Source organism: Gymnoscopelus braueri (genome assembly GCF_963280865.1).
Source record: "Gymnoscopelus braueri genome assembly, chromosome: 7".
In the NCBI taxonomy this organism is placed as follows: domain Eukaryota; kingdom Metazoa; phylum Chordata; class Actinopteri; order Myctophiformes; family Myctophidae; genus Gymnoscopelus; species Gymnoscopelus braueri.
This window is the reverse complement of record NC_137608.1, coordinates 38,230,870-38,243,181: the sequence shown is the minus strand read 5'-3', so window position 1 is coordinate 38,243,181 and position 12,312 is coordinate 38,230,870. Positions and strand designations below refer to the sequence as shown.

General features: G+C 40.9%; 1 protein-coding gene across 2 annotated transcripts in view; it reads left to right on the top strand.

Annotated features, from left to right (window-relative positions):
• fgfr1a (fibroblast growth factor receptor 1a) overlaps nt 1–9,389 on the top strand; it is a 34,528-nt gene extending 25,139 nt beyond the window's left edge. For both annotated transcript variants that reach the window (XM_080434036.1, XM_080434037.1), the window contains exons 10-18: nt 162–307; nt 1,787–1,908; nt 2,360–2,470; nt 3,476–3,666; nt 3,998–4,120; nt 4,962–5,032; nt 5,154–5,291; nt 5,666–5,771; nt 7,431–9,389. In XM_080434036.1, coding sequence (XP_080290162.1) covers nt 162–307; nt 1,787–1,908; nt 2,360–2,470; nt 3,476–3,666; nt 3,998–4,120; nt 4,962–5,032; nt 5,154–5,291; nt 5,666–5,771; nt 7,431–7,607 — 1,185 coding nt within the window. In that variant the 3' untranslated portion in view covers nt 7,608–9,389. The remainder of the gene's footprint in view (nt 1–161; nt 308–1,786; nt 1,909–2,359; nt 2,471–3,475; nt 3,667–3,997; nt 4,121–4,961; nt 5,033–5,153; nt 5,292–5,665; nt 5,772–7,430) is intronic.
• The last annotated feature ends 2,923 nt before the right edge of the window (nt 9,390–12,312 follow it).

Genomic DNA, 12,312 nt, shown 5'->3' with positions numbered 1-12,312 from the left:
CTGTCCTTCGGTGAAAATTAAAAAAATGACTAGTCTACAGCCATAAACCAACACTATGGTGTTTTTTTCTGTCCATTTGCAATACTTTTGCTTTGATCAGTTCTTCGTAGCCATGCTGTTTCCAGTACGTGGGGAGTAATGTCAGACTTCTCTCCCTGCAGGTATCAGTGGACTCCAGCTCTTCCATTCACTCTGGGGTGATGCTGGTTCGTCCCTCCCGCCTCTCCTCCAGTGGATCACCCTTCCTGTCTGGGGTGTCTGAGTATGAGTTGCCTCAGGACCCCCGCTGGGAGCTTCACAGAGAACGGTATGGCCAGGACGCACCATCAAATGGGCATTTAAAAATCCAAAACATGCACACGTTCAATTTAGCGCATTTTACCAAGAACCAGGGACGGCAGTGGCTCAGGATTTGCTTGGGAATCGGAAGGTTCCCGGTTTGATCCCCAGCTCCCCATGTGTTAGTGTCAAATGTGTCCTCGAGCTTGACACTTAACCCTTAAAGGTAGCGTAAGTGATTTTCTTTGGTTAAAATAAGTGTTAAATAGCTCTATATTCTGATAGCACTGTTTGTTCAGTAACAGGAGTCTCCATGTCTCTACAGCTCTTTATTAACTCTTAAACTGCCAGGTTTTTCAAAAATAGTACTCAAAAACTGCCAGCAGTTTACATGGTAAAACATAGGAAAAATGTTATTTATTTCTCCGTTTATTTTTTAACATTGAAGTGAATGGAGCAGCAACTTTTTGGAAAATGTTATCTCCTGGTTCTTTGTGAAGAACGGAAAAACGGTAACAAAAAAATAAAGAATCATTTTAGATTTTTAAAAAATTTGTTTTAGATTAAAAAAAAAACGTTTATAAAAGTTTTTGGCAGGCAATAGCTTAATTCTCAAAAACGTTTATAAACGTTTTTGGCAGGCAGAGAGTTAAACAGAAAATGCATTTTCATGTCGGGATACCAATCTTATCCAATCAGGATAGAGAACTCAGTCAGGATACAGATTAAACAAGTGAAATTGGAAGTGATGACACAAAATTGGAACTGGAACACTATGAAAATGAAGCTGATAAATGGGTACTCTCTCCTGATCGGCTGAAATTGTATGTATTTTCTGTTTATTAAAGAGCTGAAGAGACAGGGAGACCCCTGTGACTGAACAACCACTCTAGCAATTATTTTGAGTACCATCAGAATATAGAGCTTTCTTTATAACAAAATACTTCTACTTTTAACAAAAAAAATCACTTATCCTACCTTTAACTGCTTCCGATGAGCAGGTTGGTGCCTTGCATGGTTTCCACTGCTGTTGATGTGGGAATGTGTGATAGTACATTGTAAAGCGCTTCATATAAATGTACCATTTTAACCATGTAATGGCTACAGAACAGAAATAAATATAATCCAAAACGTTAGCACACGGCAATGTAGCTCCCAAAGCAATTGTCTGTTGCGTTACATTTCAGCATACATTCCTTCCTCAAAACAATGGAGAACAACCAGAATACAAACCAGAATACCAGAAACCACCATTTTTGATTTAATCAACTGTGCTGGGATTGTCTGTCATCACTTATGAGTGGTGAAGCTAACCACAGGTTGTTGGGGACATCATGAACACTCAAAATTCCACTGATGTGCCACAAAGAGCCTCATAGTCAACACAGAAATAAATGTGGATATTGGTTCCAGGCCACTGGATAGAGTTGAATGATTGTGATGAAATGTATATTTATCTATAATGCAATGCAGTGATTGGTTGTTTCTTCTCTGTGACGTATCGTAGACTGGTCCTTGGGAAGCCCTTGGGCGAAGGCTGCTTCGGTCAGGTGGTGATGGGTGAGGCCATGGGTATGGACAAGGACAAGCCTAACCGTACGACCCAAGTCGCTGTGAAGATGCTTAAATGTAAGTCAATTGTTGGTCGTTCAAATGGGTCTGCACTTAAAGCTGATGGGTACTGAACCTATGGTGTTGAACTTAATAAAATCTAATGGACAGCAACTTGAATTTGTAAGCTCCAGGGAGGATAAAATGTCTGACACCAGAGCTTTGATGAACTGATTTTTGTAATGGGCATGTGCCACTGGCTCCCAGCCACCGTGCAAATGTGAGACCAGTATAAGAATTTATAGAAACCCTTGACATCCCACAATGATGGTGCCAATAAAACCGCAAGGAGTGGAGATGTTGGGAAAAGCATTTATTGTCTGGTACTTTTAAAGTGCCCTCCCACAGGGGAGTAGTCCCTCAGCCATCCTTGATCACTCTCTCTACAGCCATCATGTTGATATGCTGAGTCTGTTCTCCACCATTAGCCCCGACTGTTCTAATGCAAACGTTCCTTCCTTCCCTCCAGCTGATGCCACAGAGAAGGACCTGTCAGACCTCATCTCAGAGATGGAGATGATGAAGATAATTGGAAAGCACAAGAACATCATTAACCTGCTGGGAGCATGCACCCAGGATGGTAGGACCCAGACAAGACGCACACACACGCAAGCACACACACGCACACAGACAGACAGACAGACAGACAGACAGACACACACACAGACAGACACACACAGACACACACACACACACACACACACACACACACACACACACACACACACACACACACACACACACACACACACACACACACACACACACACACACACCCCCACACACACACACACACACACACACACACACACAGGAGGAAATCTCAAAGCCCTGCTATCCCCCAAACAAGGGGTTACTAGGCCCCAGCTATTAAATGGTAGCAGAGGACTATAGCAAATCCAGCAGCAGATTGAGAGATGTGTATTCCAGCATGATTAAGCGTTTCTGACACCGGCTTCCGAGCTCTCAGTTTGAAATGACCACAGCTGCTGCCAGGTTCGCTATATCTTTCACATCATCCCTGACAAGGCCTGGCACTGTTCACCAACGTCTGCTGTGGAGGGAAGCTAACCTCTCCTTACCCAGTGGTTTATTTAGCTCTGCTTCCTCTGTCCTAAAAGCACTGCATGCTTAACAAGCTCGCTGTTCACTCCACTGCCTTGATAACTAAATGGCTGTACCTTATCTGCCAACAGTTGTGACATTGAAAATGTGCCATATCTCGAGAAAACAGTCTATGGATACATTTAAGCGTTGACATGAAGAGTTTTTTCTTTTCTTTTTTTCAGCAAATGATTTCTTGCCCAGTTCAATGTTGTATTTTCCTTCACCCTTGACAACTGTAGTGTAGCAGCAGTCAGATGCAGTGTATCGCCCAGCTGTTTGGCATTATGCAGGATTCATCTTTCACATATGACACTGCAGTGATGAATGGCATCCTCCATGAAATCCTCTGCTATGATAAGAAAGATGATTTTCCCATGTCTTAATAATAACTGGGGCCAACATTTAAAACACAGATTTTGGATTTGAAATATTATGATTTTATATTGATTTGGTTTCCCCCCCTTTCCACTGCGTCCAGGTCCGCTGTATGTGATAGTGGAATACGCATCCAAAGGCAACCTGCGGGAGTATTTGCGAGCTCGGCGTCCACCAGGCATGGAGTACTGCTACAACCCTGAACTGGTGCCTGTGGAGACCATGTCCATCAAGGACTTGATCTCCTGTGCTTACCAAGTGGCCCGGGGCATGGAATATCTTTCCTCTAAGAAGGTAATACTAAAAACATAATCCAGTACTGCATATTTGACAGTCAGTGGTGTGTTCAATAAATATAAAACACAAAACATTTTACTTTTTACCCATCCATTTCTATTTAGCTATTAGCAGTTCATGTCTATTGTCTAATTCATTTCTAATAGTTCTAATAGGCTATTAGATTTAGATATGAATAGGAGTCCTATGTCCAAACAACTGAACTGGAAAAAAATAATTTTACCATTTTGCGGTGGTGAAATGAAAGCACAGGTTCAGCTGATCTAAGAACTGTTCGTATCTATGTATGTTTGTACGTTAATAACGTTTTGTGCTGTGTTTTGTGTAGTGTATCCACAGAGACCTGGCAGCTCGTAATGTTCTAGTAACAGATGACAACGTAATGAAGATAGCAGACTTTGGCCTGGCGAGAGATATCCACCATATTGATTACTACAAGAAGACCACCAATGTGTGTATATGTCGCTGACTTACGTTGTCTTTCCATACATAGTATCAGCTCGCCTCACCTCTATTCAGTTTACTTTGTTTTCCACTTCACTGAACCCCCCTAGTACCCCCTATCCACCACAACTGGTCGTCCTCTTACAGCTTATGCCATGAGACTGGCTACTGTCCGGCGCTAAAGCTAACGCCATCTGGACACAATCTCTGTTTCAAAACCATACATCCCAAACAAAAAATAGTTTCTGCTAACATCAAGGCATCAGTGACATTTATATTCACAACAATAGGAACATTTATTCTGTTTATTCTGTTTTAAATGTATTAGTGCAATATTAATAGCCTATATAGAAAGTAAGACGGTAGCAGGAGGCTAATGCAGTAGGGTCTAATTGGTTTCTCTCAGAGCTCATCATCCAGCAAACAGACAAACACAATGCCATCTAATCTCACCGATTTCTAACAATAGCAATTACACACAGTGTATAATTGCTGGTGTGACACAGGAGACATCCACACAAAGAGAAGATACAAACTACAAATATAAATACAATGGTGTCCATACTTGGGTGTGCTTCGCTGGTGATGATTCTCAGACCAATCACTGTCGGCAGCGTTTCACGCACACTATTAAGTATTACCTTGGAAATTGGACATCGGAGGCACTAAAAAGTACCTCCAGGTACTAATGGAAAGGCGAAAAAATAAGGGTAGAGCTGTGGCATGCCGAGCCGGGACTATGCAATGGAAAGACACCATTACTGTGGTTTTAAACTGTACAAATTCACTCCTGCAGCCTCCATTAATGTTCCTTGCAGGTTGCCATAACACATACTCTTTCCCCACAGGGTCGTTTGCCAGTGAAGTGGATGGCTCCCGAGGCTCTCTTTGACCGGATATACACACACCAAAGTGATGTGTGAGTATCATATATCACTATGATTCTGCCCCTATTCACTCCGGATGGATTGCCAGCGCAACGTCTCGCAGCGCAAATCCCAAGGCCTCTTGACGAGCTTATGTCTTGTTTGTCTCTGCAGCTGGTCATTTGGCGTGCTGCTGTGGGAGATCTTCACCCTGGGGGGCTCACCATACCCTGGTGTTCCCGTAGAAGAGCTGTTCAAGCTGCTGAAGGAGGGACACCGCATGGACAAGCCCACAACGTGCACTCATGAACTGTAAGGATGGGAGCACACTATTCTGACACATTCATTGACTGCAATGGTTTTTATGTGTAATTTGTATTTCTGGGCAGATGTTGGCTCCACTCTTTTATGATTTATAAATTTGAATGTTGCTTTCAGATGAAAACCTCACAGTCTAATGAATACCTTATAACTCTGCTTAACAGTATAGAATGGTCCTTTGTTAGTTAATTTCATGAATAGAAAGACTATAAAAGCCCCTCTTATTTATAAAAAAATGAAATGTCTCTGCATGAACGGGAAACCCAGATTTATTTTCTTTGAAGAAAGACTGTTTTCTTGACTTTGTACATCATGCCATGATCTTAACACGGTTCTGTTTAAAACGACTCTCCTTCTCTGTCCAGGTACATGATGATGAGGGACTGTTGGCATGCTGTGCCCTCTCACAGGCCCACATTCAAACAGTTAGTGGAGGACCTAGACCGCACTCTGGCAATGTCATCCAACCAGGTCAGTTAACACCAAACAGGGAAACTGGCTGTTCTAACATCTCTTGTATTTTTCTTGAAATATCAGTGATGTAATATGGTCTCCAATCTTTTTTTAAATTTATTTTGTATCTGCATCTGTGCAATCTATGGACTTATTCTGTTGATACAGTATAGAAAATGTTATTCCGTTCAGTCCAATTAGTCTGTTTTTGGTAGCCCAGCATCAGAATAATAAAATGTATGTATAAGCTTTATTAATTAATTAATTAAACTGTGTTGGTCACCCACGCATACAAGACAGATCACATAATCCATAAAAGGCACACGCACACAAAACATTCCAAGAGGACCTACATAGTGCTCAGGAGCAGTCCACTGCAAAACCACTACAGTACATAAACAAAAATACTTCATACAATACAACAAACACATGGTATGGTGTGATTTTTCCACTGGTATACCAGTACATTGCTGGGTAAAGCATGAACATAAATTGCTGGCATAAGCAGTGAGAGAGCAGTCGTTCCCACAGTGCCCTGCATTAGACGAATATAACGGGTACAGTATTTAATGATGGCACAAGAGGTGCGATCATTAAATACAGGGTCATAAGCACGCGAGGCATTTGGGGATGATAAAGTATGTACTTGGGACGAACAGAAACAATAAATATCCGTCTCAGGCTGGCAGACCATGTAATTTAACTCTACTCTGGTCACAGATCTGTCTCTCTTGCGGGTAGGCAAGATCTGTCTCTCTTGCCTACCCACTCCCTATGGACAGCACACTGAGAGGTGTTACTAACTCGCTCAGTACATCTCCATGCAAATATATTTTTAATCTGTCTCATAGTTTTATTTCCGCAATATGCCAGCAACGTACCATGGACAGTTTTGAAGAAAGGTTGTCTGAGGAGGTTAGGCTCTCTATAATCCCTCACTGAATGACTACAAGCCCAACTAGATGGCAGTTAATCAATGGAGAGAGATGGTACACAAGTTTGTCCACTGCGTCTGTCGGCAGAAACGGCAAAACCTCAGAGACAAATTATGTCAAAGCACGTCCGAGGTTGATGTAAACAAACAGTGAAGATCCAAATTACCCTCCTATCAGTGTATAAAGTAGGCAGGTCTAACATTCAGAACCCAGAGCGGAGCTGCATCGAGTATAAAACGGTAATATTGTTAATGAGAAGCATTTTGTTGATAGAACAAATTTTCTTCATAGAACTAAATGTCTCTTACATAAGCAAGTCATTATGGTACCGGTAAACGGAACCGGTAAAGTGATGCTTTACATTCACACACATGTGACAGGATAACTGTCATTCTGACATGGTAGGGTGACATGATATGCATAATACGAAATATACCGGCATTCAAAATCGGCACAAGTAACTAATTGTAAACCTGTTATCCCAGCATACCCACAGCATAGAAAGGGACCCTGGACAAAATGATATAATAGAAGTCATTTAAGACTTCCCTATTCACATCAAAAGGAAATGTTTTTTGGTAGAGCCTTCCTCAGACTACGCTGAGGAAGAAGTGCGAGTGATTCTGTTTTGATTGAACTCTTCCTAATCGTGCATCCGGTAAAGAAATTACTTATGGAAACTTGAATTTTGCTCACATCTTAAGTTATATTGACTTAATTCTTTGCCTGTCGGTTTCCCTAGGAGTACCTGGAGCTGTCTGTGCCTCTGGACCAGTATTCCCCCAGTTACCCCGATACTCGCAGTTCCACCTGCTCCTCCGGCGAGGACTCTGTCTTCTCCCATGACGCCGGAGCCGAGGAGCCTTGCCTGCCAAAGTTCCCTCCCCACCCCAATGGGGCAGCCATTAAGAAACGCTGATACCTCGTCTTCTTTCTGAGCAAAACCCTGACATCTCCTCTTCCTGAGTGACCTCCTCACAGGGTTGGACTCTATCCCTACATCCCCAGAGATGAAGCTAGAACACTGGTGCTCTGCGGAGGAAGGGAGTTCGGCGGCACCCTCTGGAACTTGTTGGGTTCGAAAGGACAGAAGAATGCAGTCGTTTTCTCTTGGTGGTGAGGTGGCTACGTTGTTCATGGGGCACTTTGTATTACCAAGAGTGGTGGTTTTTCACAGTGCTGGAAAGGGACATATTCCCACTCTTATCACCACATTCCACGGGTCAAGAGATACAAAAAGGACTGACTTAAAAAGGACTATGAATTCAGTGGGCGTTCAGACTGCGACGGTTGTATTTTTCCATCAATAATGAATGAGACCGTTCTGCATTTCAGACCAAATCCAGAGAATATATTACCAAGGGGACGTGCATACCTTGTACAGTATATGTTAGCACAGTGGTCCATTGCATCATTCAGACTTGTAAATACAGTTAGAAATTTATAAATATGAATATATATTTACACTGTACTCTTATTTTTATTACCATATTTGATTTATTTTCTTTTTGTACAAGGATGCTATTGTTTGATCCATTTTTTGTTTTGTTTTTTTGGAATATAGTCCATAGGGGCAGTTGCTACATGAAATTATCTTAAAGTTTGTATCGAGGATCACTTGGCCAGTTCTAGCTGTATCCCGGATCCTTTTCAGCTTTGCCTTTCCCCCTTTAATCTGCTGCTTAACCCATCAGTGGAAACGTATTCGCTTTTCTTTACTTTTCAGGAACACGTGGTTTCCCCCATATAAGCCGCAACTCAACAGCTTGGTGTACGTGGTGGTGTCCAGCAGAAGTCAGCCGTACGCCCATGTTAACCACTTAAACCCTATATACTTAGTTGACCAGGGTCCCCCAGGGCTCTTTACGAGAGCTGCTAGTATTTCCCTCTACACCAAAGGTCTTCTTCGCCCCAGAATAGGGACACAAGGAGGGTTCAAGTGGTCTAAAGAAAAATCACCCATACTGTGTGTGCTTGTCGTCACTGTCGGGCAGAAACCCTGTATGTCCAAAATGTTACTTTACAGGAAGATGGAAACAAAGATTGGATCCACTGTAGTCATTATTTAGTCACAAGCTCTTAATACTTTTCGTTGGTTAAATATTTATGAAACCCGTAGACAGACTTAACCACTTCCAACCTGGCGTCCCTATATGGGGAATGTCATTATAGGTGAAACCTTTCAAAAACATTTCAAAAAATATTTCCCGAAAACATTTCATTTTTTAATTTTTCTTTCGCTACTTTTGCGTGACACTGCCATATGATGTGTAGAATAGGGCATTCATTTACCAAAAAAAAAGAAAAAACACACAAAGACATTTTTAAGGCTTCTGCCCGACTGTGTGTGTGTGTGTGTGTGTGTGTGCGTGCGTGTACATGAAAGTGAATGATTGAGACAGCAGGTTGTGTAGGACCATATACCTCCATTCATCTTTCTACAGCACAGTCACAACTGTAAATATCCCTGGTCGTTAGCCATGCTTGTTCAAATGAACCAGTCATCCTCTTCGTTCTTCTGTGATGAACTGATGTCCAACTGTAAATGCTTTAACAGGAGTTGCATTCGCTGCCTTACACGTTCTGATAAAGGGTTGCACAACACGTATGTCATCGTAAAAAGGATTACATTAAATAAAAATGTTATTGAAAAACAAACCATTAAAGCTTTCAGAGTTTGAGCTGAACTTAATAAACAGGTCTATAAATATCGAAATTTTCTTATTTGTGATGTAAATCATGTTTACAGAGATGGAACGTTGGGCCACTTCAATCCCATCCAAATTTAATGCGGGTTGCTGGGGACGATTAAATATGATAATGTGCTGCTGACATCAGAAGAACTGTCCGCTGCCGCAGGGAGCCACAGGCAGCCGTAAACATGTAATTTATGGCAGTGTGAATGGCTGGGCAAGTGCTGGTTCTACACTATCATCCATCAGCCCTACCAACCTTGATGCCCGTCGCTGTCTCTGGCTTCCTGCCATTGGCTGATGCATCACCTGGACTGCAGTCTCCATGCAACAGGCTAAAACACGGTGTGACACGCTCTCGACCCTTTTTAAAAGCTAGCTTTTACAACCAGGGACAAAGCAGTTAGCCTTTCTTGCTAACTGTATATCACAAGTGAAGGATAACAGAGGCGTTTAACATTGAAATGGAGAGCTTAATTAAGCTGCCTCGTGTTTATTCTATAGAATGTGTAAGATATTGGGGTTTGCCAGGAAGTATTACCCTCCGCACCACATGCGGTTACCCTGAACAAAACCATGTTACATCATGTTCAGACTAGCTACCCAAATCCGATTTTTAACCTAATCAGATGGATTTTATCAAATTGGAATGGCAGAAAAATCTTATTTCGAATGTGTCTCAGTTTGGACTCTCAGAAACTGCAGCCTGATTTTACTTCGTTGTATGACAGTTTCGCTCGCAGAAAATAGTTCACCGTCGATAGTAGGACAGAGCATAAGTTAAGCATTACTAACACTCTACGTTGTTACCATAATAACCAAGGCAGATAGGTTGACCATATATCTGGATACACTTCCAATCTGATTTTGCAAATATCAGTGTGGACAGTCAGCCATAAAGGCAAATCGGATGTGCCTGCCGTCTGAACAAGGCCTAAATGTTTTTTGGAAGAATTTTATCAATCCCTAGAAACCGATAGTACAGTAATAAAGTATGTGACATCTGTGTTTTGTGGTTAGGGTGATGATGAAGGGCCCTTCACAGAAATAGAAAGAAACCCCAGAAGCCAGGCTTTATAGCCAGCTAATGGTGTGGAGCATGGATCACAGGTGCAATTAAGTAGAGGCTATTATCACTCCTGACAGATGGTACAGGAAGTTCATTCAGTGGCAAAGTTCATCAGTGCTTATCCAGTGTAGCAACTGGGTGATAATTGGTGCAATGATCTATGAACTCGTGTAGGTTAATATAACAGATATTCAGCAACCACTATGTACTGCATGTTTTTAATGGTGACAATGGAAGAGCAGTCTTGCTGCATGTCTGTTCATGTTGTTGCACTCGTGAATGGGGGATTTGACATTGTGTAATGAAGTGCTTTCTAATTGCTGAGATGTTGAAAACAAAAGTGCTGCCATTTATGCTTTCTTTAAGTCTCCTAGATTTAGAAAAAGTGATTTGGGCGTACTGGTAACTGGAATTTCAACCACTGTAGCATAGCCCACACATAATTAGTGAGTGTGAAACCACTAGTGGCAGGAGCAGCATGACTGAATTCTTGTGAGACTCTGCTAAATGTGCTGTTTGAATACATAGTCCTCTATGACAATTTATAGCAGCTTGTAGCAGCTACTAATTCAGACATGGCCTTTTAGATGATGCTGCAAAACAAGGTCAATGAATTAATTCATTTGAATTAAATCAACTGGTAGATTAAGCTTTCTGCCATCATAATTAGTTCAGATGTTATTAATAATATAAGTTATAATGCAAGAAATAGCAACTCTAAACCTAAGCGACCTAAACTCTCCAGTTATAGGAGAAACCTCTACTGTATTCACGTTTAACAAATTCAGATGGCATCAAAGCTAATTGTAATAATTAAGATTTGTTTTGTTATAAAGTTTCATCTGTTGACTCATTGACTTCACTATGCTGCAAACCACCCAAATAATCCATCCTATTTAGTTTGTTTCTGGAGAAAAGTAAATATTGGCAAACACTGGAACACATGTATAAAATTCCTATCTACTAATTAATGTTGCACTTAAGCATTCAACATTTCTTTATATTCAAGTAGTGTCGTTTAAAGTTTACATGAAGTTTATAACAGTATTTAGTCTCATTGTTGTTTTCACTGAAACAATCATTTGACTTCATTTATTCCACCAGACACTTAAAATTAGATCATGTTTCTTATATATACATTATTTGTATTAATTCAACTGAACAAGATATGGTATCATGTGTTGTTGATCTTGACATAATTTAGATTTTGAGCACTACTACTTCGTAAATAAGTCAATTGTAATGTTACATTTTACAGGACATCAGTTCACTAGATGTAATCTGAATCTGAAGTTGTCATTACAATGACTGGTGCAAAGAGACTTATTATAAAATGTGAATTAACGGAATAATATAAGATGCCATTTTAAAATAGACCAGAATGTACATTGATCTATTCTGCAGTGTGTTCTTCTTTCGGAGCTGACTCTTTTCAGTTTTCACATTTAAAATAACAAATATTTCAGTAGCTTGCACACTGTCCCTTGAGCAACAGAGGAACAGAGTGTTCCAGCTCAAGTACCAGGACACTAAAAACTCACATGTCTCAGTAGAAAATAACCAACTTGCTAGGTCAAAACAAGGATGAGTTAAATCCACCTTACTTCTGATTTGTTTTTGAAGTCATGCAAAAGTAACATTCATTCACATAATGCAGATGCATTAATACATAGAAGGAATACTTAACTATAGGATGCTGTTCTTAACAGACCTGTTTTTTTTGTTGTAATTTGACACAGTCGTCTATCTGTCCACACTTAGATATATGGTGTTGTTTTTCTTGTTTACATAAGCTGGGATTTGATTTATTCAACTTTAGACTTATCATCTCGGATGTCCGCAGATAAGCTTATGCCTCTACA